The sequence below is a fragment of the Lagenorhynchus albirostris genome, chromosome 5 (assembly GCF_949774975.1).
Source record: "Lagenorhynchus albirostris chromosome 5, mLagAlb1.1, whole genome shotgun sequence".
In the NCBI taxonomy this organism is placed as follows: Eukaryota; Metazoa; Chordata; class Mammalia; order Artiodactyla; family Delphinidae; genus Lagenorhynchus; species Lagenorhynchus albirostris.
In genome coordinates, this window is record NC_083099.1 from 130,477,260 (window position 1) to 130,504,226 (window position 26,967).

The 26,967-nt window shown below is 36.6% G+C and overlaps 1 protein-coding gene across 9 annotated transcripts in view; it reads right to left on the bottom strand.

The window, feature by feature from the left end:
* GRIK1 (glutamate ionotropic receptor kainate type subunit 1) overlaps positions 1-26,967 on the bottom strand; it is a 417,625-nt gene that overhangs the window by 28,414 nt on the left and 362,244 nt on the right. For 4 of the 9 annotated variants that reach the window (XM_060149418.1, XM_060149416.1, XM_060149423.1 and 1 more), the window contains 6 exons: positions 25,152-25,196; positions 19,962-20,075; positions 17,921-18,124; positions 17,026-17,249; positions 11,115-11,233; positions 6,812-7,029 (listed from right to left, as the gene is read on the bottom strand). In XM_060149418.1, the coding sequence (XP_060005401.1) occupies positions 6,812-7,029; positions 11,115-11,233; positions 17,026-17,249; positions 17,921-18,124; positions 19,962-20,075; positions 25,152-25,196 (924 nt within the window). The remainder of the gene's footprint in view (positions 1-6,811; positions 7,030-11,114; positions 11,234-17,025; positions 17,250-17,920; positions 18,125-19,961; positions 20,076-25,151; positions 25,197-26,967) is intronic. The other 5 variants (XM_060149425.1, XM_060149419.1, XM_060149417.1 and 2 more) reach the window with 2 other exon arrangements.

Sequence of the window (26,967 nt, forward strand, 5' to 3'; positions counted from 1 at the left end):
GGAAGCAGCCACATAGCATAGGGAGATCAGCTCTGTGCTTTGTGACCACCTAGAGGGGTGGGTTAAGGAGGGTGGGAGGGAGATGAAAGAGGGAGGGGATATGGGGATATATGTATATGTATAAATGATTCACCTTGTTACACAGCAGAAACTAACACACCATTGTAAAGCAATTATACTCCAATAAAGATGTTAAAAAAATTCTCATGGATTTAAAAAATATGATTTAATTTTTAAAAATCACTTTGAAGGAAGACTCTCAGATGAAAGCATTTATACTATATTGAGGGGTCTGTGTCTTTCAAATGTATATAATATGATCATTGCAGCTGATTTTGCTCTTATCTTGAATTGATAGAAAGTTATGACATTTGCAGAATTTCCTAGGCTATAAATTCATGTGTTCCCTTTTAAAAAAATTCCCTCAGTGGGATTTAAACACCTTTGCTAAAACATTTTTCATGTTTTTATCCTGTCTAAAGATTGGTCCATTACAGGCAATATAACAGGCTTTGAAAAAGGTTAACTTTAATTGACCTCATGGATTTCTCCCTAAACAAATACATTTTTAAACTATAGGGACTTAACATTTTGGACACTGAAGGTAAAATTAGCTAGATCTTTCAAACATCAGCTAATAGCTCTTATGTGAAGCGTGCCTTCCTATACAGAGAAGTTTGTGAAATGTCTTTCATTTTGTGCTTCACTATATGACTATTTTTGTCTGAAACTTGTCTCCCCATAATGGCTCATTGCTTCACATCCACTGGTGCAGTGCTCAGTAACTTTCTTGAAATGTCTTTTGGGTTAATGATAGCACCTAACCACTCTCTGGAAGGAGGTTATAAAGGTTAGAGAGTCCATTCCCACAGCTGGTCCAAAGTCCCCAGACCATGAAAGCCAGTAATGACAAGTCTGTTACGATTTTTTTAAACCTATTTTATTCAAGTCATTTTAGACTGAATCATGATCTAATCTGTGTAATCCTCTGACTTGGGTCTGAGAGGATAGTGATTTTTTACAGGGCAAGCTTCTACTGAGAAGCATTTCTTACATGAGTATTTTCTACCATTCTGGCTCACGGGGACTTCTGATGTTCACACCACTTCCTGTCTGCACAAGGCATGCTACTTAACCACATGTTGCATTGTGTTTAACAGGTCTGTGTGCATCTTGTTTCTTTATTGCTATTCAGGTCTTCAAGCCTTGAAAAAGTTTATATCTCCCCCTTCCTATCTCTTACAGTGACAACCTCAAAAACTGGTCAAATTGGAGATCCTGGAAAAAATATAAATCAAACTGAACTGAGTTGAACTGTCTTATTCTGCTTCTCAGCTGAATTCTGAGGGCAGCCTCACCATCTGTTGCTCATCTACCATCTGGAAGTGGTTCTTCTGCTAATTCCTATATGTGCTCAGCAAAGCTTCCAAGGACTGAGGTCTTTGTCTGACTTGGCTTCTGAAAGTCTTTGAGATTTGGGGCACTGGCACTCTCTCTGGACTTTTCTGTCCAGTATCAGAAGGCACACCTCCCAGGATCAGTAAGGAAGCTGAACAAAGAAAGTTGAAAAAAGTAGGACTAATAGCTAAGAGTAAGGGTTGGATGTTAATGGTGATGATGTTTTTGGTGAGAATTATAATAATATTTAACATTTTTCCCTTTTTTATTTAACATTTTTATTGTTGCAATTTGCCATATAGTATTATAAACACACTACCTCTATTAAGTTATTTGTTTCTTAAAATAATATTTTGAGCTAGATATTATGCTCAATTTACAGACAGGAGAATTGAGGTACAAAGGGTTTAAATAACTTACCAAGGTCTACATAGCTAATAAGCAGTAATGTCAGAATTTGAACCCAGGTTCTAGAACAAAACTTTACTGTAAGTTTTAATTTATATCACAGCATTTTATTATAGTCATAACTCCTGAGAAGACTGGCTGGTATCCCTAATCTCTGAACAATGAACCAAAACCATTATTTCACTTGGATGATGGTTTGCAAGAGACATTGAGAAATCTCTTTTTTCAGGCCTCAAATGGTTCTTAAGCTTTTACATGATAATCCTTTCTTCAGCTGGGAAAAAAAAATGAGTTGATAAACTATCACTGTGAGATCAAAGTTTGGGCTATTCCATTTATCCATAAGTGTAATTAATAGAATTACAAAGAGAAAAAACAATTTTTGCACATGTCCTACTTTTTATGAGACGTGGAGAAAATCAGTGCCTTAGTGCTCCATATTAAAAGCAAAAGTTGTAGTTGGATGCCGTTGCTGTCAATGTTCTTGGGTATAAAAGAGGAAATGGCCTTAGGAAATCTGTCCCCAAGTTGTGTCCACAGAACTTGACTGTGACCTGACTATTCTTTGTATCTCTTAAGATGCTGAGGGTGGTCTCAGACAGTGCGGAGGGCAGGAAAAGACTTTATCATTTAAGATTTTGAAACAATTGAAAGGACCAAGCAATTCAGCAGCAGAGAGATGAAAAACCAATATAATTAATATCATATTATTAATTAGTATTATCCTGAGTAGAAAATCAAAGGGAGTTTGTTAAAAATTCTCTTAAATGAAGTCTCTTGAAGTTCTGAATTATTGGTATACTGATTTATAAAAATATTCTATTTAAAATTGTTAGCCAAGGACAAATAAATGGTCCCCTGATATTTGGAGGATCTCCTAAAATATCTTCAACAGTCCTTGGACAGTTGATGAAACACTCTGTCTCTTTTTAACTTTGACCCGGTAATTGGTCTACTGGTGAATGACACCCTTTCACCAAATAGACGTTATATCATCCATAGGGTGCAGATGACCTTGAGGAAGTGTAATGTTTAATAAACATCATTGACTAAGTGCCCTTGGCCACAAAACTTAAAATTGTTCTTTTCTTCATGGGCATCAGCCAGGATCTTGAGGTGTCCATCTGTAAAACTTTGTGAATGTATGTGTAATTGAATTTACGATTTAATCTCAGTTCTTTGCGTAAATACAGTCCCTGGTGATCACTGTGGTTGTTCTACATACAAATGACTCAATGAAGGAAAACTGTTTCAGCTTCCCTTGTCTCAGACATGTAGTACCTTGACCCAGCAGTTGCTTAATAAATGTCAGTTTATTCCCTCAGCCTTGCCTGAATTCAGATGATGGATAGTGAAACCTCACCTGAGCTATTTAAAAAACAACAACAACAACTTTTTTTCATGTTGAAAATCAAATATCCAAATCTGAAATCTAAGGTCTTGTTCTCTGCAAGAATGACAAAGTCTAGGGAAAGAAAGTCAATGGCTTTGGATGGAAATTTTAGTGAGCAACTTCTGGTCACACTTTTCAAGCAGAGCTTTCACTAAAAACATCCCTCAATTGTGACCAAGAGACCACATATGAGGGGTTAGTGTATTTTGTTTGTTTATGGATTTTGGTAACTTCCATAGTCCTTTCCTCCTTGTGAATGCCTATTCTTCAGCTGTAAAACAACTTAGAGTCATCTTGAAAGCAAAGAGACAGGTTCACCATTTGGATGTGCCAAAGGGATATTTTTGGGGTACTGGGGGGACAAAAGCACTTTAGTTACACTGTGTGATGGAAAAGTGCTTCTTATTAGAAGTTCCCTTGTGATTGAATGCAGCTGGGACCCATGTGAGCAAGGCTTATGCCCCAATAGTAGATCAGAATGTGCTAGGTTAGACCAGGCAAAGGCAGCTTTCCTTATTGAAAGGATTCATTCAACAGCTTAAGAGAGGATACTGTCTTTGATTAAGAGAGAAAGGGGGGAGGGAAGCCTCAATGGCAGTGATACATTAATGTAGAGCCAGGTCAAAACTGAGTCCTTGTGACCTTAACTGCTGTCACTCAGTGACAGGGTAGAACTACCCTGAGAGCTAAAAGGCTGGAACATTTCTTTCCCTTGCAGAATAATCCAGCTTAAAAATGCTGAGTGTGTATCCCTCTGAAGCTTTCTGACAGCTTGCCTCCCTCAAGGGGAAAATTAAATCGGATTTAGTCCTTGTTCTCTTTTTGCAAATAAATTCCTTCTTGTTGCTAGGCTACAAGATAACTTTTAAATCGAGGAACATAGGACAGTGTCTCTTCCTCTGTGGATCTCTATGTATCGTTCCTGCTATGGTCTGAATGTGTCCGCCCAGATTCATATGTTGAAATCCTGACCCTCAAAAATGATGGTATGAAGAGATGAGGCATTGGGGAGGTGTTTAAGTCATGAGAATGGAGCCCTTATGAATGGGATTAGTGCCCTTATAAAAGAAGGTCCTGTGAGACCCATGCCCCTTCCACCATGTGAGGACACAGCATAAAATCTGCGACCTAGAAGAGAGCCGTCATTCAACCATGATCTTGACTTCCAGCCTCCAGAACTGTGAGAAATAAATTTCTGTTATTTATAAAGCACCCAGTCTGTGGTGTTTCGTTATAGCAGCCTGAACAAAGATACCTCCTCACCTCCCTTCTTTCCTCCTTCTCTCTTTTTCTCCTCTGATAGAATCCATCTCTCTTAGATTTCAGTAGTGTATTTGTTCATTTATTAAAAACATGTTTTCTGAGTGCCTACTATCTCTACTATGTACCTACGATGTGCCAGGTACTGTTTTAGGTTCTGAGGATATAATGACAAACAAAAGAGACCAATTGTCTACCCTCAAGGAGGGTAGAACTTCTAGAACTCCCTGAAGTTTGTCTGAACACTGACTCTTTCATCAGTAGCTTTATAAATTTGTGGCAAGTTATTTAACTGAGCTATACCTCATTTTCCTCATCATACAATGGGGATAATCTTAGCTCTTAACTCAGTTGGCTTTTATAAGGATAAAATGAAATACTGTATGTAAAGCATTTAGGAACAGAGTGTGCAGTTATGAGCTAGTACAGTTGCGAGATTAGCATAGAATTATTTCAGGGAAATGCAATATCCAAGTACACCCAAGTCACTCTAGGGTCCTGCCAGGAAATGTGGGAACCAGCACTCTTTATATTCAAAGGTATGTGAACAGAGACAAATCAAAATGAGATTAAAGGATACTTTGTGAATACATTGATTGTTTTCACAGTGGCGAAGTCAGATCTATGGCTTTTTCAAAGGGTAGCCTCTCCCTCTTTTATATTTATAATGTGCATCTTAGTAGTAGTAGAATCTTCTCTACCTCTACTCGCCCATTTCCCAATACTTTAAAACTTTTTGATACTGGTGAAAGAGGTAAATCATTTCAGATATTTTCAGACATACTCAGTTCTCTTTGGCAGTGTCTCTCTGTCCTATATGCCTTGCAGGTAATTTTCCTAGTTTTTGACAAGTGTTGTGATGAATTACTAGCTGTGGGTAATGTGTTTCTTTACAGTACTGATTTTAGGAAAATTCAAGCTTTCAGAAAGTTGGAAAGCCATACATTTAATGTAATTTGTCCTGAAAACAACACTTGTCCAAAGAAGAAAGAATCACCACACTTTATACCTTCATTAAATCAATGTCATATTTCTTAAAATTAAAAAAAGTTTAAAAATCATCCTTTTTTAACATAGAGGAAAAGAAAAATCCTAATTTTTTACATTACTCTTTTTTATAAACCTCTGGGTATAGTTTACTCCTAAAACAAGTAAGTTTTTATTTGTTTATTTATTATTATTTTAATGTTAAACTGCATTTACTGCATAAGTAATACATATTTTGGTGAAATAATACTGTTATACAGAGAAGTGTTCCCTTTTTTTTTACCCTTAGTTTTTTGTCTCTAAGTAAATACTCTTCACAAGTCAAAGTAGTCCTCTCAAACCTTGGGTGACAACTTCATTTTCAGTAATCTGGATGTGAAACGTTGACAAAGGTGTTGTTAGAGTTTATTTTGGTTACAGTTGCTGTTTTCCTTTTTTTCACATGCACAAGTACCTCTTACAAGAAGGTTCTAGCCTGGCTGTGTCATAAACCAAGTGTGTGATTTTGAGCAAATAATTTAGCTTCTGTGGGTTTTGTTCTCTTCATGAGTAAGGTGAAGGGCTGAACTTTCTGATCTCTAAGGTTTTTTGTCATCTCTAAAGGTCCCTGGATCTATTAAAATCCATTTTCCCCCCATGGGAGATATAGTATCTGAGATTTGATAATAAAAGTACTGCAGCTTATTCCGTAAGCAAGGTGGAAATCAGTTTCATTACTCTGGGTAAGTAATTAAAAAGACTTGAACAACAAAATGCACTTGACACTAAAACCATATTGATTCTAACTTAACTCTTCTTTGGTGCCTCGGGAGACACTCCAGGCTATCGGAAGGCTTCAGGCTGCTCTGGGAGCACTGTCCCCATTGGTGCAAATGCAATATTAGACTGGAGTCCCCTGGGATACTTTTGGTTTTAATTTTCCAAATAAATACCAGTATCAACACATTTACTTATCATCTGCTCCTGCCTCATCCAGTACAGAACAGGAAGAACAAAACAAAGATATTCAAGCATTATGATTGTCATAATTTCAGGTTAAGTAATCTTTACTTTTGTGGCTTCTATACATGAGTGATTAATTGATGGGTATAAAGACAAGAAAAGATATTGAAGATACTGACCTGTGGATCTGAGTGTACTCAATTGGGGATAGAGGGAATGATACCTAGATGGGCACTGAAGAAATTGTTTTATGTGACAGCTGAGGGTACCTAGGTCCCTTGCAATCAGATTTTGCCATTAGACATTTGATTTTATAAAAAAGTTGCCTAACATTTTTTTGTGTTTTTTTGGACAGACTCTCATTCCACAACCTCCTCCCCTCAGTATGAGATAACCGCTGAGAATATATTGTCAGTTCCTTACCTTGAAGAAGGTCATTGTTGATCCATCTCTGACTGCCCCATATTCTATCTTGGTTTGTTTTGCCAGGTCATCTGCTGAATCAATGGGGGATTCCATTCGCTCTACTGTCAAGAAGGCAGCCAGATTGGCAGTGTAGGATGAAATGATGATTAGCGTGAAAAACCACCATATCCCTCCAACTATTCTTGTTGATAGAGCTTTGGGCATCAACTCTGATCCTGTGATGGTATCGCCAGAGTAAGAGAGTTAAACAGTTAGGAGAGAAGGGAAGACCCGTGATTTGACACTAGCCTAGAGAGTTAATGCATTTTTGTGACACAAAACTATAAATCTATCAAGATTTTACTCTCTTGTGTGTAGGTGAATAGATGCATTTTTTTAGAAAATGAAGCAAAATCTAAGTGATCTTTTATCATTTGTCAATGCTGCTGTTTAAAATGTGATTTATTGACATTTGAAGGCATTAAATGATTTTAACCTTAAGATATTCTATGTTTAAAATTTATAGATAGTTTAGTTGCTTAGATTTGAGTTTGTTTGCTTGTTTCTGCTGAAAAGTCAATCCCAGACTTCTGGACTTTTCTTACTGTCTGATATGCATCTTATTGTTTGAAATAAAATGTTCTAGGTTGTACAACTGTGAAAGCTTTGAAATGCTAACTTACTTTTATTTAATCTTAAAGAATGAGAGAGACTTTCAAAAGATTAACATATCATGTCATCTATCACATGTACTTTAATAAAACACTGGAGTTTCACAAATCAAATGAAATTGGATGCAGCCATATTTGACAGTAGATGAATCATTTTTTATTGCTTTATGTTACTTTTGAAGTCAAAATTATTTTTTTAAAGTAGATTCTTATTTAACTGAAAATAATATATTCACTGAAAAGGCAAATTTTGTCCTCAAATAAAGTACTATTTTTTAATTATACTTCAAAGACTGGCTATTTTGCAGGTGGAAAGGGGCCTTTTCTGCTAAGAACATACATTTTAGATGTTATCAGATGATTCCTGATTATTTGTAAAAAGGTAATATAGAAGCATTTAATGTATTTACCAAAAAAACCTTTCTCTCTTAAAGAAAGGGTACATATGTGAAGTTTACCTACACAAAGGACAAACATCTGTGAAAACTCTCTAGCTCAAAACTTTTGATCAAACTTATGGAAGGCCATAAATCCAACAGTAGAATCAAAAGGGACAGAAGGGTATATGCAGCACTTACCCCAATTTGATCAATTCATGGATGGATTTTTGGTTAATCTGCTTGCTTGAAATTCACCATTGGTTCTGTACTTAGCATTTCCTCCATGAAGTCGGAGGAATGTTAGAGTTTATGGGACCAGTTAAAAAGTGAAAGGGAAAAACCCTAAGTTATAAAATCCAAAGTATGAAGTGCAGCAGGTGAATTACCTGGTTTAAAGGAGTCTTTCACTTTTCTGATTGGGTGTTTTGAAATTTTGTAGTTAATGGCTTAAGATAGAAAGGGACATTGGAGTTTATGAATCTACAAATACATGAGTTTATGCTCAAGTTTAATCTATAAACAGATACAAATATTGCTCATGAAATCAAAGCCAGCTCATGGTGAGCAGATAAAGGTTGGCAGAGTTTCTTGACTTTGAATTAGATGTATTCTTCTAAAGCTATTAGGTATCTTTGTGCTTTATTGTCTTTTAATGAGGTTAATGGCTTCACTGTGGTTTTTATTTCCTTCTTTTGTTTGTTTGTTTGAATTTGGGTGTGTAATAATACTCAGATTTATAACAGTTTTCATTAAATTGCCTCTAAGAATTTAGTAGAATAGTTTGTTGCTCTCTTGTTTTAATCTTTCAGTTTAATGGGATTTATATGTCTGTGGGTGTATGTTTGTGTTTAATGCCCTAGTTTGTTTCATATCTTTGTACTTCATTGATCTAGCAGCCTTGTGGTAGTGTGATATTATTTTAGATTTTTCATTGGCTATCATTAAAATACCATTTATTTCATAAAATAGCCGTGGGAAATAGGTAATATAGTTAGTAGATATATTTTCTTAGCTTATAGGTATAGATTTTCTGCTGTAAATTTATCCTTATTTTATTTGGCTGCATTTGTGAAAAGATCAGATTTTAATTTATTATTTGTATAATTATGTATTATATGGCAGTAAAACTGGACAGACGGATAACCAGCTGTTGACATGTAATGATAAATTCACATCTATCACACTTTAAACTAATACATATTTATACTTTTGGATGAAGTGGTCTTGGAACTTAAAAATAATTTGTAGAAAGCTACTCAGGTTACATTTCAAACCCTTGGTAGATGGTATGAATTATATTTCTCAACATTTCATCTTTTTAAAAAATTTCACACAATTTTGCGACTTTCATGACTCTCAACATTAATTTAAATACTTAGAAATGACTTCGCTCAAGTAGAGATGATTTTTCTAAGTTCAGAATTCTAGAGTATGAAGTTATGAAAGTAATAAAAGTAGAATAAAACATCATTAGAAAATATTTGGGATGAGAGACAATACTTGCTGAAGTCTCTTTACTGCCTTTTATGGCAGACATGACAGCCAATCCTGATCCAGACTTTGCTCACGCTCTGTAGAAAAGAGAAAGCCTGATCATCACATTAAAAAAGAAATTAAACAAAATGATTTCCAAGTGAGTACAGTGATAAGCTTCTGCTAACAAGAGCACAACAGTCAATACATAAGTTAGCTACCTGGTCCAATGCCACATGCTAAGGACAAATGCACTAACAGTCACCAGTACTGCAAATTTTTACATTTCAATATATTTTTCACCTGACAAATATTTAAAACTTCTTGAAAAACAAGCAGAGTCTGGTTGGGGTTGACTGTCACGTACCCAAGGTAGTGGTAACTAGCAGACACTGCATCCCACGGTTTGCTGTGGATGATGGGAAACTCCAAACAGGTAGAATATAAAAGAGAAATTTTAGGGGCGGGAACACTCATATGACAGAAGGCAGTCACAGTCATATGTACATCCACAGACTTGCCGTGTGCTCTATGAAACCCAAGTCTATATTTTTCTATTCTAATGGCACAGGAAGGCAAGCTATAGGGAAGGAGGGAAGTCTCTCACTCTTTGAAAGTAATTGTTCACAAGATAAATGCCTTAAAAAGTAAATGCAGTGGTAAAGAAGTATATGTCATCTAATGAGTTTTCCTGCAGGATTTATAGTTCTGTGCTATGCTCTAAACTCATGCAAGTGATTTCTAGTAAATCAGGTGCTGTGTCTACACCTATTTGGCAGTGCCTGAATAAACTACACTTAATTGCATGATGAGAGGTTTTACTCACTCTCGTCAATTATTTTGTATTTCCACACTAGAAACCCTTGCTCTCTCTCCCTGGAATTTTTAGAGACAGACTATATACATTTCGAGTAGATGATAACAACTCCCTCATGAAAAGCCTTAGAGTTCACACCTAAGTAACAAACATCTTTAATATATATCCTAGTTGAAATTTCCTTTGCCAATTTATTTTGCAACTTGTTGTCAAATGAGCAGATATTCCAAACACAACAGCATCTGTGACTTATGATTTTCTTAAATAAATGCACTTATCTTGAGAATGGTTTTCTATAACATACGTCTGGAATCAAAGCTGAGGAATATCCACAAAAGAGTTGGATTTCTTCCAAAGGTTAAAACAACTCACTCCTCCCTCCTCACCAAAATCAAAATCTTCCAAATCATAGAAAATGTATAAAATATATTACATTCCTATGGTTTGAATTTCATTTCCCCCAACTTCTCCAGTTTACTGTTGCTATGGTTACCAACTGATGGAGATCGTAAAAGGTTACTGGGAAGCTAAGATGAATCCCTGTAGGGTCTGTCAGAGTGGTAATTAGTTGACAGTTTTAGGTACTGTGAGTTATTGGAAGAATGTAAGTCAACCTAATTTTCAAAGGATTCAAACTTTAATCCTTTTCAACCTCTAACTTGTGAAGTTAGGAAAAGACTGATATCTCCATCTATGCCAATTTGTAAACAGTTTCTAAGATAATTTATCCCTTCCTTCTCTCTAGGAAAATTTGTGTTCATTGCTTGATAATAAGTCTTATTTTAGATATATAGCAAAGGAGTTTCATTTCTGTCATATTTTTTTTTTTATTTTTAGAACTGTCTAGGAAGCCGGGTTCTATCTTTTTGATTCCTGAGATAGTTTTTAGCCTACCCTCTATCTTCTTGGTGGAATTTACCAGCATGAAAACCTGTCAGCAGACTGTGGGATGTGTGTGACAAAGATGCGCAACCTTGTACCTTGTTGCATGAGAGCTCCAACTCCAAACCAGAAACTGTTTAGTAAAGTAAAATTGTTTTCCACCACGTCTGAGTCAGGATTGCATGGGTGGGGGTTATACCACTCGTAGGGTGTAAACCTGTGGTAGTTAACAGAAACAGTCTGTAAACATGAGATAAATATATGTGGCACCAGTGAAAACCCGCTGAACAATGCAGAACACCCAACAGCTAATAATGGACGCATCAAACCAAACAGTAGGCCATATTCATAAACTTACAGCTTTGGTGGGCAAAGTGCAAAGGAGACTTTAGACATTATATTTATCAGACTTCTGAGTTGTAGTCAAAGCCCATTGGTTGTCTGGAACTGTACTCCACAGATCTATGTCTACTAAATTGTTCTGAGTTTTCACTCATTTCCATTTTACTGAACAACTAGATGGACTGTTAAAGAGAGGTTCACTCATCCCGAGTATTTACCCCACAAAGTAGCAATGACAGTGACACACACACTGTTGCATACCAGCTACAGTATCAAGATTCTGTGTTGCTAGGTGCTGTGGAAGGCACAAAAACAGAGGGGTGACTGGACTTCAAGAGGTATCTATGGATAGAAGTTTAAAGGAGTCTATGTAGTCTAGTGATTTCATAATGAATCAAAGGAGCTGCAAGTTTGAAACAATTAATAAACAAAAAGAATGTCTGGATTGGGATGTATTAATGTTTTTATGATTGTATATGGAGATAAAAATCACAATCCTTAAATGAAGAGATAAAGTTCAAACTTAGAAGTATCCTGGCCCAGGCACAGGGGTTCATTAGTGTTAAGGACACAGCATGTCTCAATGGAGAGTTTTAGATTCAGACACTCTAGATTCATTTTGAATTGTTTCTAGAACTATGAATTGTGGTCACCTGATCACCAACCCTCGTTAGTTAGGAAGTCAACCTTGAATAAGTAACTTAAGCTCACTGGCTTCAGTTTCCTTATTTTTAAAGAAGAGGGAATCCAGATATCTCTAGGGTGTGTTAAAATAAAAATTTGAGGAACTGAAGAGTTTTGGTTCTTCCTCTGTTTTCTAAACATCTGTCTGATCTTTACAGCCCAAGGAGCTCCCTGCTCTGTGGTTATATTTTAGGACTATCATTCCAAGGGGCACTTATTTTTCCAAAAAGACATTAGCAGGTGCTCTGTAAAGTGATCTGGAAATGATTAAATGCAGTAGTCCTTAGCACTGGAATCTTTGCTGTTTGCCATTGGGTCTTTTAATGCAAGCAGGAGTAATGTTAAAACACCATAAAGCCAATGAGAACATATGGAATGCTCTCCAGCCATAAGGTTTCAGCAGTAAACAATAGCAGGTTGCTGACACTTGGGGAGAGTTAGTATTAAAGTGAATACATTATCTAAAGCGAAAAGCAGGGCACACTGTGAATCATGCACAAGGAACTGGGCAGACAGTTCCTCTTAATGAAAAACCATTCTCTAAACCCCCAGACACCTTCTGAAAAGTATACAGCATCTCCTCATCAAGTCTTAGGGAGACTGGGATAACAGCCTTGTAGTTTATCCCCCAGTAATGGCATCTGAATCATGACTGCACCTTCTCCACAGCTGCAGGGCACACAGTGCAGGTTCCTGTGAAGCTTATGAATATAGCTTTAATTGACAATGCCATGCCAATACATTTTAATTACTGTTTCAACAATATAATTAAGTTTTAAATGTATACTCTCTTATAACCATAGTAGTTTGCTGAGCTGAAGTACTGAATACCAATATTAATGAACCTACTAATTGAAGCAGTACACAGAGTAAACATGTCGTTACTTAAACAATATCATTGTCACTTGTACAATAATTAAAAAATATTAAGTGCAATAAATTAGGCAGATTATGCATTCAAAGGAAGGAGTTTTTCTAAACAGATCATAAAACTTGGCAACCACCAGCCCCCTGATATTCTGGCATTTCTCCCCTGTATATGCTCTGATGAATGAGATCACCACTTTTCTCTTTGGAATGCTGCATCTAACTTGGTCTTTTTTCAGTATTTCATACTTTGCAGTTCTAAGTGAACAATTAATCTAATTTTCTATGGCAAAAAAGAAAACTGTCTAAACAGCAATGTGATTCTGCCTGCTCTGCAGAGATATTTTAGATCCTTTCTCTCTGAGATTCTGAGTGACTTGGGGAGTGTGTGGACTGAGGAATATTAAATAGTGATTTGATGCTGTGTTGTAAGACACTGACTTTTCGTAATGCAATAGACCTACCTGTTGCCTACCGGATGTAGATATTTCAGCTTGAAATTCCTAATGCCTGCTTAAAGATAGCTAGTGTGACAGTAATGTCAGCACCAGGAAGTCTGGAGAAAGATTAATACATGACCCACACCAATGATATTCTGAAGCTGCTATCTTCAACTGATACTGATTTTTAGTGAAATGTCAGAGAAAGGGACAAATATGCTTAGAATTTATGTTAAAATTTGCACATAGAAGAGTAGCATTATATTGAAATACAGAGGTTAATTTAGGTTTTATGTTTATATATGCCAGGCTTTTACTTGAATGGAAGATATAAAATGCTGGTCATACTGAAGATTTCTAATTAAGAGATTCTTTTTATGGCTGAGAATAGATATTAGGGTGTATCAAGAAGAGGGAGATCTATTCATCTTTTAATGGAGGAAGCTCTATTCGATCTTGTAGCATAACTGTTGGGTTGGTATTATAACTGTAGAGTTATAGTCAAAGGTTTTCTTGATTTTTCTTTGCCAGAAGCCAACTTAAAAAATGTTCATTTTAAGAAGATGAGCATAAATTATAAGATGTAATCAGACATTATATTTGGATATTTGGTCTATCTAAATTTTGTGTTCATGATGGTTATAATTCCTTGGGATTAAATACTTTACAAAAAGTAATTTAAAAAATGTCAACCACAAAACAAAAACACTGACATGCACATTTGTAACAAGTCATAGTAACTAAAAAAATTATATGGCTTTCCTTAGTTTGTCTAACTTTATAAATTCAATTCACTTCAGCAAATGGTTTGTAAGTCTCTGTCTAGTGAGAGCATTAGCCTAAATGCAGTGATGGGCTTTATTTTTCCCCTTTAAAAAGACAAGAAAGGATATATTTCAAAAAGCAAATTCAAAAGCCTCTCTAGAGCTAAAGATGATTAGGAGGTTAGCTGTTTTTCATTTCTATTTCACTAACGTTGAATGCAAACCACTAAGATGGTAACAGAAAGTCATTTTACATATTAGTTTATGGATGCAGAGTGACCAAGTTCAAGCTATGATGGTGGGAAGTAAAAGTGAATTGGCACATTTATTCGATCAGGATTTTGTCTTTAGGAATCACCTCCAAAATATATTTAGTGGCTTTATGACGTAGAGGCAGGAATGGATTCAAAGGTGTGGAGAAGCTGAATGTAGCTGAGAGTACAATCCCCATGATAGTGCACTTGTACACTGCAGGGAGTTATTTTATATTTTTATATTTTCTATGTTTTATCACCATGCTGTTTGCAAGTTTGCATTTGATGCATGACATCTCCACTTCCCCAAGACCCAGAGTGAGAGGAAAGACAGTGAGAAGGGAGTGACAAGGAGAATAAGCTAAATAAAGAAGAGCTGGTTTATAAATGATACTTGGTGAGTAGGAATGTTGAGTGGATAGTATTGACTAGGGGAGAAAGGAGGTTGCTTTCTTAACTGAAACAGAATGAAGTTAGAAAAGGTAGGGCTCTGGTTCATCAGGAGGTTATAGAGGAACAGACAAAATGAGGAGGGGAAAACTACTGAATGCTACATTATTTTGACATATTCTGGTGGTAAAAATAAGGCCATTTAAAGGCACACTTGGTGTCAAATGTAAAAGAGAACTTTCAACCTGTATGCTTGTGAGAATTTCTGGTTGCTGTTGACATGTTTTTTTCTTTCACTGATTTTGGTCAAGTCAGTGTGATAAATGATCTAATTACTTGCTCATCAACATTGTCTTGCCTATTCTACTCATTAGCATCACTGTTTAGACAAAGCAGTGAGCTGGGGAATAAGGAAACTTACTTCTCTGTTGCCCTCTGCTGCTTGGATTGCTCTACTAGCCCTAGAATCACCCAGCAGGTGTGGGCCCCAAATAGAGGAATGGAACAACAAGCCAACACAAGATTTCTAATTTATTGTTAGAGAGTACATCACTTTAGGGTGGTCATTTATTCAATGGCCATTCTAAGGCAGTATTCATTTCACTTATGAGCCAGTAATGAGAAATGCCCTTCCAAAGGTGAGTTATTCATCTTTGAAAATTTGATACTCAAAGCACTATCATCTTTAATTATTTAGAGCATGGTTATTCAAACTTGATGCTATTGACATTTTGGGGTAATTCTTTGTTGTAGGGGGAGGGTTGTCCTGCACACTGTAGGATGTTTAGCTACATCCCTGGACTCTACCTACTATATAAAAGTAGCAACCTCCACCCTCAGTTGTAACAATCAAAAGCTATTTCCAGACATTGCTGGAAATGTCTGGAGGATAAAATGTTCCCTGGAGGATAAAATCTTTCCTAGTTGAGAACCACTGATTGAGTATTAATGTATCAAAGGATAGTATGACTCTACATACTGACAATATACTATTTTATGAGGTAAGACACATGGAAAGAAAGCTTTGGTCATTATTTAAAAGTAATTTAATATCTGGACAAAATTTGGAAAACAGTCTAAGATTTGGTAATGGTACACTTTATGAAGTATAGAGAACTTTGAAATATTCATTTCATATTGAACATATGTGACTCACCCACACGTGAGAGCACACATTTATTCGCTTTTACTATGTCTGCTTTATGGATCTGTAAGACCTTTCCAAACTAGGTTATTTTTCCCAGCTTTCTTTATAATTATGCTAGGGAAAGAGTTACCTGGCATTAATCAAAACCATACAGTGAACAATGACAAAGAACTAGCATGAAGAAAGATTTCTCTTAGAAATTCCTGGAGGGAAAACACAAATTGATTAGAGAAAAAGTTCACTGAGTTTTGTTGAAGGATGAAAAAGATTGAAAATGAATAGAGGACATAACAAAGCAATCATTTTTTTTTTACAGGGTTTGTCTAGGGATATCTACTGTCTAAGCCAACAGAAAGATAAAGCAGCTGTGTTTCCAATTCAGTATCAAAGGTATTTAGAAAATATGATCTACTGAATGGTGTAACAATCCTTTGAAAACCTGTGTAGAGCAGAATGGTTAAATGTAGGGTTATCTCAGAAAATAAAATCTAAACTGAATCATCAGGGTAGCATAAAGATTTCGTGCCTCCAGACTGGATATATAACTACTCTTTCTTTTTATTGTTATTTCCAGAATTCTCTTGTTAACTAATTTTTTTAAAAAATAAATTTTATAAAATTTTCAAAGTATTTGTTTTTATTCCTGAGGATTTCAAAATCTTGTTTAATCCAGTGCTTCTTATTTGCTACAACAATTCCTAGCTAACTTTTTCTATTTTGCTTAATATTTGCGAATATTCCAGGAATCAAGAATCTGGACACAACTTTTCTCTTTCCTGTTGAAACATTTTAAATTTATTAGCTGAGCTATTGCTTTTGTGGCAATATAATTCAGGGAAAAATGGGTACATAACCATTTTACATTGCTTTAAGTACTGATAAAATGAAATTAATATAATATATAAAATTGTCTTCCTATTATCTTTTAAAATTACCTTTATGAATAATTAGAAGATATTCATTTATAGAGTGGCTTTTATGAGGGAGAACTTGACAGAATAGAACACCAGGCAAAACTAAAAGAATACTTTGAAGTTCTTGAACTCTGTCTACCTCTAGAGTATACAGGTCAACCTGAGACTGACATAGATCTGTTGTAAGTTTAGTAGTTTCTAACTTACCTTGCGATCACAAAGAGTACACAACTGACTCCTAAACAGGCTAAGAGCACATACATCCAAATGTCAGGAGATAGAGGGTTGAGGAAGGAGAAGACCCCTGGATTGGTGCCATTGGGCTTATGGTAGAGAATGCTGATGCCCAGGGTCATGAAGGGTTTGGAGAAGTCTATGACTTTTTCCCGCACGTAAGTGATGGTAAGAGGAGCCACCGCCAGATCAGCCCTCTGCAAAAGCAAGTTTGAACTTGTCACCTTAGTTGTCTACCTTCCTGGTGAATGTCTAGACTTTTCCTGGTTCTCCTGATTCCTACTCTCAACTCCAAATGCTTCTCACACAAAAACCTTCTGTGCTGATTGACTCTAATATAAAAACAGTTGATTTACACAGTTATGTTTACAAAATAGTATTCATTAGCAAAGAGAAACCAGACAGTGTGAAACATACACACACATGACATATATATATATATATACACATACATATTCTGGAACTAAATGGGGGAAAGAAAACTGCAGAAGAATGTCTTTAAAAAAGGGCATGTGAGAAAAGTAAGAAATGAGCAACTAGATCATAAAAGTAGTCAATGAGATTTTGCTCTGAGCTGCAAACTTCAGAACTCTTTATCTAATCTAAGAATCATTCAAGTTTATTCTTCAGTATGAAGGATGGGCCCATAAATTTTTATCCTCAATTTTTCATTACTTGCCCTTCTAAGTGGGGAAACTACATTGGTAGGTTGTTTTCTCCCACTTTTCAAGCCATTTTTATGATTTAAAAAAATAAATAAATAAAACATGTCTTCTGACTCAACCATTTTTTCTCTTTTCTTTTACTTCTCATTATGCACTTTTTTTGACATTTAAGACCCCTATGTAGGAGATATAGTTTTGCTTACATGATCTATAAGTTCTTTGACCATTCCATTCCACTCTCCTTTGTCATTCTGAGCTCCATATTTGCCATCAGGGACAAGTTTAACATCATAAATGAAACCCAGGATGTTTGACAATTCCTTCAATAGATCCAGGCAATATCCTTCAAATCTGTCATTTCCATACAGGGGCTTATCAGATTTCCTGTACATCACATAGGGTTCTTCCTATATGAAACAAATCACATATGAAACCCTGTTATAATGAAAGGCAGAATTTACTTACACAAGCTCTATCAACAGCCAGAAGATATAAAATATTTGAAAATTATTTTTAAGATTTGAGAATACTAAAGAAAGTCACTTTCCCTTCTGCCTTTGCTAAACTCATCTTTTGTACCTCCTCTACAAATATAGAACACTTCATATATTATTTCACTCCCTCCTCTCTCTTTGATTGAGAGTTTTTCCCCTCCACTGCTGAGGGCAGAGCTGTGAGTGAATGGTGTCATAGAGACATAATCATTTTTGGACTTTAGGTCTGGCAGAGAAAGCAGGGGACGATCTGATGTCTGGATGTCTGGCATGCAGCTGTGCCCACACCCAAGCTTCTAGTGCTAGACCCACCCTCCCTCCTGGCTTTTATCTATGAGCTTCACCTACTTATAAAAGGGAAATCTAAATCAGCAAATATATTCCCTTGTTCTGCAAACCTCCTGTCTACTAAATACTCTGAATATTTTAATTTTCTCGTTTCTCAGCTAAATTGCATCTCAACTTCACTATTCCCTTATTACTTACCTATTTTTTCTTGGTTTCATTCAGGATATCTTATTCAAAGGCCATTTCAGTGTCTTCTTTTATCATCGGTTCCACTTTCTTATTTGAATGCATCTTAGAGCTCACATCTGGTAAATTCTTTGTTTATATGCTTATGTGATAAATCCCCTATCCTATGAATAATGGACATTTCCTTAAGTCTGCGTATCTATAATCTTATTAATTAATTTGAATAAATAAAAATTTATTTTTATTTATTATTGATTTATTCTCATTTGAATAAATAAAAATGTATTTCATTTTATACAATCATAATAGTTACTACATTACTGATCTGTCCTTTGTGTTTAGGCTTATCCTCAAACAAACTGATAGAAGTAGAAAACTCTGTATTTCCATGAGAAAGTTTCAGAGAAAATAGACACCAGGAAAACAAAATGGTTTTCATTTTGGATGAATAATTCTCTGAAGCTAACTGTTTCAGAAATAAATTGGCCTGACATCATGGATGAAATCAAAACAGAAAGGTCCAAAAGTGAAGATTTTAGAGGTGGCCACTCCCTTTACTTCTTGGATTAGGATAGAGCAAAGAGGGAGAACGAACAACTTGTGAGTGCACAGTTGCTAGATGGGGGCATGACAGGGGTTCCAACACAGAGTAGGAGGTACTTTTACCTGGGCTTTTGAAGAGCAGTTAATAAAGGGGCTATTTACAGAGGAATGAGCAAGACAAAGGGAGGCAACAGGGATGGTGGTGAGAATTGCACTGGGATATAGACACCCAGAAAGCAGCATAATTAGGAAGCTAGGGTTGAGGCAGAGAGGGAGGAAAGAGTGTTCCAGGAGTCCAGCGCAGTTAGCATATGGAGGCAGGATCATTGACAGGGTAGAAGCTATGGCTGTGAAGGACAGAGGTTCTGACAATACTGTTGGGAAACAGCGGAAGAAATCTCCTTGGGTCTCTTCCTCCACTTCCCTGGTCTTTGTCTCTCCTTGGTTGAAACCAACCAGCAGCCAGAGAGCAAGGGAGACCAGCTGGGTGGGGCTAGAGAGTGGAGCAAAACAGAGATGAGAATGGATTGGAAGTAGGAAATCTTCAGAACAATGTTGGAAGCTGATAATTCAATCTATTATAGGTACACACAAACAAATGCTTCTAGTGTCCCAGTTAAACATAGACATTTACAGAGAGAGTTGTTGGCATGAAAAGGATAGTTGAGGAATCCTTCAAGGTCTAGAGTAAGAGTCTGGATAAGATGCCCTGAATTCCACATAGTCAACTTACCAGAATTGTGGTGACAATGAGCGTTCGGTTGGCGAGTGAATCGGTGATATTATTGGACCTGTCTTTGTTGCCGTCTGTCATGTTAAGCCCACTGTTGGAGTTCCAAATCCCAATCTACACAGAACACATTACATCAGAGGCTGCTGGCAGTCAGTGATGGCATTTATGCTAAAGAGAGGTCCCTGGTACACCAGGAATAGGCACAAAAGCTCATAGTCTGGGAAGAAGACAACAGGGCATCACAGTGGAAGCTACTAAATGTGGGAAAACAAAACAATGGAAGAATGAGTGTGTAGATGGAACAGAAAATTTGTGCTATGTGGGGTGGAGTAGGGGGAGGTCCTTTTGTTTTTAATTTATTAAGTTCAATGTTCTGTTTTAAATTAAGAATTTTTAAATGAGTATTGGATTTTCTTCCAATATGTATTTGTTGAACAACTACTTATATGACAGGGATTCTTCTAGGCCTTAGAGGGCATAGCAGTGAACAAAAGAGATAAAAATTTCTGGTCTTGTGGAGCTTACATTTTATTGATACAAACCTTGTGTTACCAAAGTATTACTATCAATGCCTTTAAAATTTATAAGAAATGGGATGGAGGAGGCAGGATGGATAGTGGAGAGATCAGGCATCTAAAAGGGAAACGTAAATGGAAGAAAAAGTGTGGATGAGCAGTAAACTAAGTTCTAGGCCTATTTTACTGGAGGAGTCAGTGCTGGGTCGGGGTGCCTCTTGTGAAAACTAGTAGTACTCTGTTCATACCTTCCTTGTACCTCTGTTCTGGACCTTCTTCTGTTATTATCATCTGTTTACCTGTCTTTTTTGTTCACTTGACCATGAATGCCTTCAGTGAAGGTATTCACTTTTATTGCTTATTGACCTTTTTATCTATCACAGAAGCAATCATTGTGATTGGCAGTCAGTGAAGCCCATTGCTCTTTTAAGAAATAATAAGCCAAATTTCCTCCAGTGGCAAAGTCATTTCTGGGTTATAAGACCTTGTAGAAGTATATTGATTTGTTTTGCCTCTGGGGACAACCTAGGAAAAGAGCCTCAGAGAATCGAGCACTTTGAAGCCTTCTGTAGGCGTTTACTGCCAGCCTAGTGAGATGGGATGCAAACCTGGTTGCAGTGTGATATTGGACAAGATACTAAACTTTCTGAGCTTTCGTTCTCTAACTATAAAATATTTTATAGGGATGCTGAGCATATTAAATGAGCAGATGCATGTGAAAGTGTTGGTATAAGCGCTGCACAAACATTAACGAAGGACATCTGAATGACTACCTCAGTAATTTATTTAAGCTTGTCCTGTTATGAAAGAACTTGGAATTGTTAGCGAAATTTTTTTGAAATTTATAAGCTGATAAAGTAAAGGAACTATGAAAAACAGGGTCAGTTTAGGAACACCAACACTTGGACATACTCTGGGACGGACAGGGTGGACCTATGCTTGATCTCTAAATATACTCTTCCAATGGGAGGACACTGGCTAGCTGGACAGAGTATGAGCTTTCCAGATATACTCTTGTCCAGATTCTAATTTTGCAATTTACCAGCAATGTGACCGTGGGCAAGTTAATTAACCCTGCTGTGGCTCAATTTCCTCACCAGCGAAATGGAGACATTAGAGCTTTCCTGATATTTAAATAAAGTTTTACCTGTGGGAATGTTAGGCTTCTTTCCTTTTCTAGTTATTTACTTTGATTTACTGCCTAAATGCAGCAGCTGATAATTCATTCAGCTTGACAAGTATTCTTTTTAGAAATTTAAATTCTTTGAGGAAGTTGCAAGTACTGTATCACACATTCACACATCAGTGTGAACTATTTCAGTTTCACTGTCTTCTTTCTATACTTAATTAGAGCTAGTTGGTTGGTGACATAGGAGACAGGTCTAGATAAATGGGGGTTTGGGGTATTTTTTGCATTTGAAAGTATTCCATCCTGTCTATAGAGAAGGTATTAGAGGTAGGATTAAGCTGTAGGTTAACACCTTTAATAACCATTCAGTCTTTCCAGGATCAAGAGCGATGTTCATCACTTAGAATGCACACAACACATGTCTGCTGATTAAAGAAGCTTTTCTTTGTCTGGCTTTAAACCCAAGAAAGGGGGACAATATTTTCTTTCCTCTCTTCTAACCTCCACCCCTACTCTCACTTTTTTGGGACAGGGACCCTCGCTTCCAGGAAACGTATCTCAGGCTAACCACAACTGGGAATCTATTGGTTTTCATCCAAAGCTATGCTTTAGGTTGTGAACAGTTGACTTCTAACTCTATGAAGACTGTGTCTAAATTGGGCCCTGCCTGTGCTTTTAATTAAAGCTTGACTTAGGCACTGGGGAGAATGGAACCTAATTTTTAATTAAGTATTGAAAGGTGGAGAAAATAACTGTGTTTTTAGCCAATTTGTTAAGTAATGAAATGTGTTCTCTGTAACTCTTATTTCTATTAATGTCAAGTGTTTAAAGGACCTATACTAATATTTGCAAATGGCAGCGTTGAATGGCCTTGCAACATCACTCCCTTTTAAAATACAAACTTGAAATTGTAGACAAATACACCCCACAGCTTAACATCTGGCTTTTTTTCTTTTATTAACCTCACTAAAAGTGTGGAAGGTCAGATATCATTGCTGATGTAGTTCTAATCAAATGATTCCCAAAGTCCCATTCAATGTAAACTTTCCTCCATAAAATAAGAAAAAGGAGATTATTTTTTCCTACTATCTGTGTAACAGAAGTTTCCTCAAATCTAGACTAAAAGAGTTTCAAAGTATAGTAACGATCAAGCTATTCCTGGAAAGTGGACAATTTGGAGTTTGGAGTACGTATGGAGTTTGAATGACCTCAGCCTTCTATTTTCAAACCTTTTAATCACCAAAGCAGTAGAGTGCGTGTGTGTGTGTGTGTGTGTGTGTGTGTGTGTGTGTGTGAGTACGTGTGTGTGTGTTTGTGCGTGTGTGCATGCATGTGTGTGTCTTTTAAACCTAAGTTGTCCACTGACTTTACCCGTTAATTGAAGTAAATGAACACGTGAATGAATGTCTCTTTCTGAAAAAGCAAGATTCCATGATTCATGTGTATTAGGGAGAGGGACACAGTTACCCAGATGCCAGGGTGTTTAGCATTTCAGTCCTGTTCTCCGACCTTGGAGGAGGGCTTCCAGGAAGCAGAACCTCAGTTTTCAAACTCTAGCAAAAGCAGTCAGCAGCAATTCACCAGTGAGAAGTAGTGGACGGTGGACCAATTATTTGTTGGGAGGAAGGCTCAAAAGCGAAATTGTCTGGCCCTGCCTTCTTTCACTTTGTAAACTGGCATGAGGGAGCAGCCATTTATTATCTCAGACAACAGAGGGAAGCATTTTAAGATGAGTGCCCAAATGCCATTAAGCAAACTTTTTTAAAAGAAGTAATGCAACAAAAGGATGCTCAGAGAGTGACTAATATCTATCTCCCAAACCTGGTATGTGATTCACATAAACTCAAAATCCAAAATTTCGGAGTGAAATAACCGAGCACCTAGGGGAAAAAAAGTGTATCTGTTTTGTGTATCATGAGCTTTATGAACACATATTTTTAGTGATGGGTTTTGTAAAGACTGCTGTATCCGTCTTTTGGAAAGAATTTCAGGCAGACTCTTCTCTACTGAAAAACGTCAGAGCGCAGAGAAGAGCTTTTGGAATTTGAAGACAATGGGGGTGAATTCTTCTCTTGTAAGATGGAGTCTTGTAGGGAAAGGGCAATGTGTTTGTTGGGTCTCAATAGGTCTCATGTGCTAGCACTCAGGTTACTGTAAATTGTTGATGAGCAGGCATAACACAAAACACCACATCACAGTGTATACAACTTGCAAAGTGGGCAACGATAGGTCAGCAGGAAGGAAGAGGCACAACGGCATGGAGGTAGGAGGAAAGCCAAGAAGTGCAACCCTGGGAAGTGGGGGCAATTATTGCAGTTTAGTGACAAATAAAGGACATTCCCCTCCTCTGAGTAAAATTTCAGGGCTTAGATTTCATTCCCTACGATATTTGGTTTGAATTAATTCAACATTGCATAAAGTGCCTGGAGTCTCAAGCTGGATTAGTGTTAATAAGCTTCTTTCTGGGTGCCAGTTAGGTTCATCTACTTATTATCAGAGAAGAGATGGGATTGCCTTCCCTGTGGCTTTGGTAGCCTGATTCACTGAAGATTAAAACAAGGTTATTAAACCCGTTTTTAAACTTTTTTTTTAAACTTAAAAGCAGGACATTTTGGAGCTCATCTGAGTACTACCAAAAGGGAGACAAGGTTTTTGACTACAGGGAGAAACTGTTTACACTTTCTATGACTTAACTGATAATTCAAAAGATGAAAGTGAACCTGACAAAACTGTTCAAGTTGAACAGTAATTTAAGGTCCATCTGTCAATCAACAAATAGTTTAGCAAGTGGTTTTAGAGAGAGAATGAAAGACAATGTTTGCATATCACTGGGGCATTTTCCTGATCTGAATGTTTGTAATGTCTAACATTTGCTTCTGTAATAAATCTGTGCACATTCTTTGACAACATGATACTAGGTGTTATGATTTACAAGATAATCTCATTTCCCTTTCAAAACCTCTAATGTTTTTGTCCTCTGGAAACTGGGGTTCTAAAACAAATTGCAAAACAATATGCACTGACAATATTTGCTTTACTGCATAAAAAAAGATAGTAATAAGAAAAGGGAATTTCTAAAAATGGCTCGTATTTTGTGGTGGTGACATTGAAGGAGATGTCCCAGCCCTTCTGAGCCTTAGCCTATCTGACTAGTCTGATGGATCAAATCTACTGTTTTTATGCCCTTTAGGGAAAAATATTTAGTGATTCGAGAAAGAATATCAATGACCCAGTGTCTGCTTCTGTTGCAGTTACCTGCTTTCAGTCCTAACAGGGACGGATCCTACCTGGGAGAAACAAAAATAATCTAGGGGGAAATATTTAATCCATTATTATTTAATCCACCTCAAGCCTGTTTCAATTCACAGGCAATGTTGTTGAGAGACAACATATTCAATCATCCCCATTCTCCTTTTATATGGAATATCGCCTCTAAACTGCAATTGGAGAGCTACTGGTCTGGGAAAACTGGAAGGATGCAGGTTTTTCCTTTGGTATTTCCCGCTCCACCCCCAGATTTCCTACAGTTTTTGTCCGTGTACAAACCTTCTTCCACACTTTATATATGTGTTTAGACACTTCGCCAGCAACCTTGGTTTTCAGAGGGAAAAATAAAAATAGCACTTAATTAAAATGGAGCATGGAAGCCAAAAGGTATCATGGTGATTAAGTGTTCACAGCATTACATTCCCCACCCATTATTGGGAATCTTGCATCTTAATTCAATATAAAGCCTGAGAATGGGTACAGTAAAACGATGAACCAAGTACTGGGTCCCACAGAAGTTACTTCTACTAGGTGGTACAACCTGATTTTCACTTTTCCTTTTGCACACCAAATAAATGTCTTAAAGTTCTTTTGAATATGCACATTTATGCTGCAGAATTAAAAGGTCTTTATCATTTCTTAAGAAGACATATTAAAGGACATGTTAATGATTAGTCAATCGACCAATGAGAAAATAGGCTTTTTCTAACAACTTCCCCTGTGGACCCTGCAAAAGGCTGACACGAAAAGATTGGCCATTTCCTCCCTTGACGCCTGAGAAGGATAGGTTGGCTTCTCCCATTGCTTTAAGGTTCAATCAGCCTTCTCAGGAATTGAGCCCAAGTCACCTGAAGAAAGAAATGTTATTGCAAACAACGAAGAGATAAAGAAACAAATTGAGAAAACACTTTCATCAAATTCGATTTTGCTTTTGTTGGAAAAACACCAATAGAATGTGCATAATATTGATGTGTATAAATAGCTGGAAAAGCATAACAATAGCTTCATCTATTTCCTCACACATCTGAGCCAAAAAGATGTTTCTTTAACAGGTTTTGTTCCCTCTTCAGCTCTGTACATTAAATGGAGTGGAGAGGGAGAGAGAAGCATGTATAGAGAAGCAGACATTTTCTTTAAAAAAATCATTATAGGCTTTTAGTCCATAACAATATTATTTTCTTTCCTTGTGTTCCCTGTAGCCCAAATTCCACATCCATTATGGAGGCTAGGTTGATGCCTTGTGCTCTGTCAGAGCATGTTAACCTAACAGACAAGGAAATCAGAGTGAAGAAGCCTGAGAGAGAGACAGAGAGAGGAAGAGAGAGGCAGAGAGACAGAGACACAGAGAGAGAAAGGAAGAGAGGAGATGAAGAGAGAGGGCATTTTTAAAAGGGGAAATCTGCGTGACTAGTGTGAACTCTCAAAGCTGTGAACTAATTATTTTCCTCAGACATTTCAGCACTGGTGGTCACCTTTTACATTCAGCCTAATTAATCTTTGTTTATTTTAATTAAGCTATTTGGGGGTGAGGTATAGTTAAGACCTTAAAAAAATGTGTCTCAGTTAACAAAAGCAACAAAACAGAAATAGAAACCTTATCTCATTTTAAAAATCATGGAAATATTTCAACTAAGTAAAACTGATTGTTCCCAAAGCCATTCTTTTACATTAAGCTTTTTGTCCCCTATAGTGAAAAAAATGTTGGCTTATAGAGTTTTGGTGTTCAGATAGTTGTTCTGGGGGCTTCAAAATCTTTTTTTTAAGGTTCTAAAGGGCAAAGTCTTCACACTATAAGTGTTGATTATCCCAATGCATAGCTGTGAATACGAAAATTGGTATAATAAAGAGGAGGCAAATTATTTTATTATTATTAATTAAATAGCTTACATTTGCATTGCTCTAAATAGTAACAAGAATGGAACTCAAATCATTGAGAGGTTGAGAATTATAACTAAATAAGCCTAAAATAAGAACTCAACATTAAAATCCATTTTTTGGCATATGTCCTCCTAAAATTAGGGATGCAAAGTTAGTTTGCTTCAGTAAGCCTTTTCTATCCTACTTAATTTTGTCCCTCTGTCACCAGTCTCAAAAT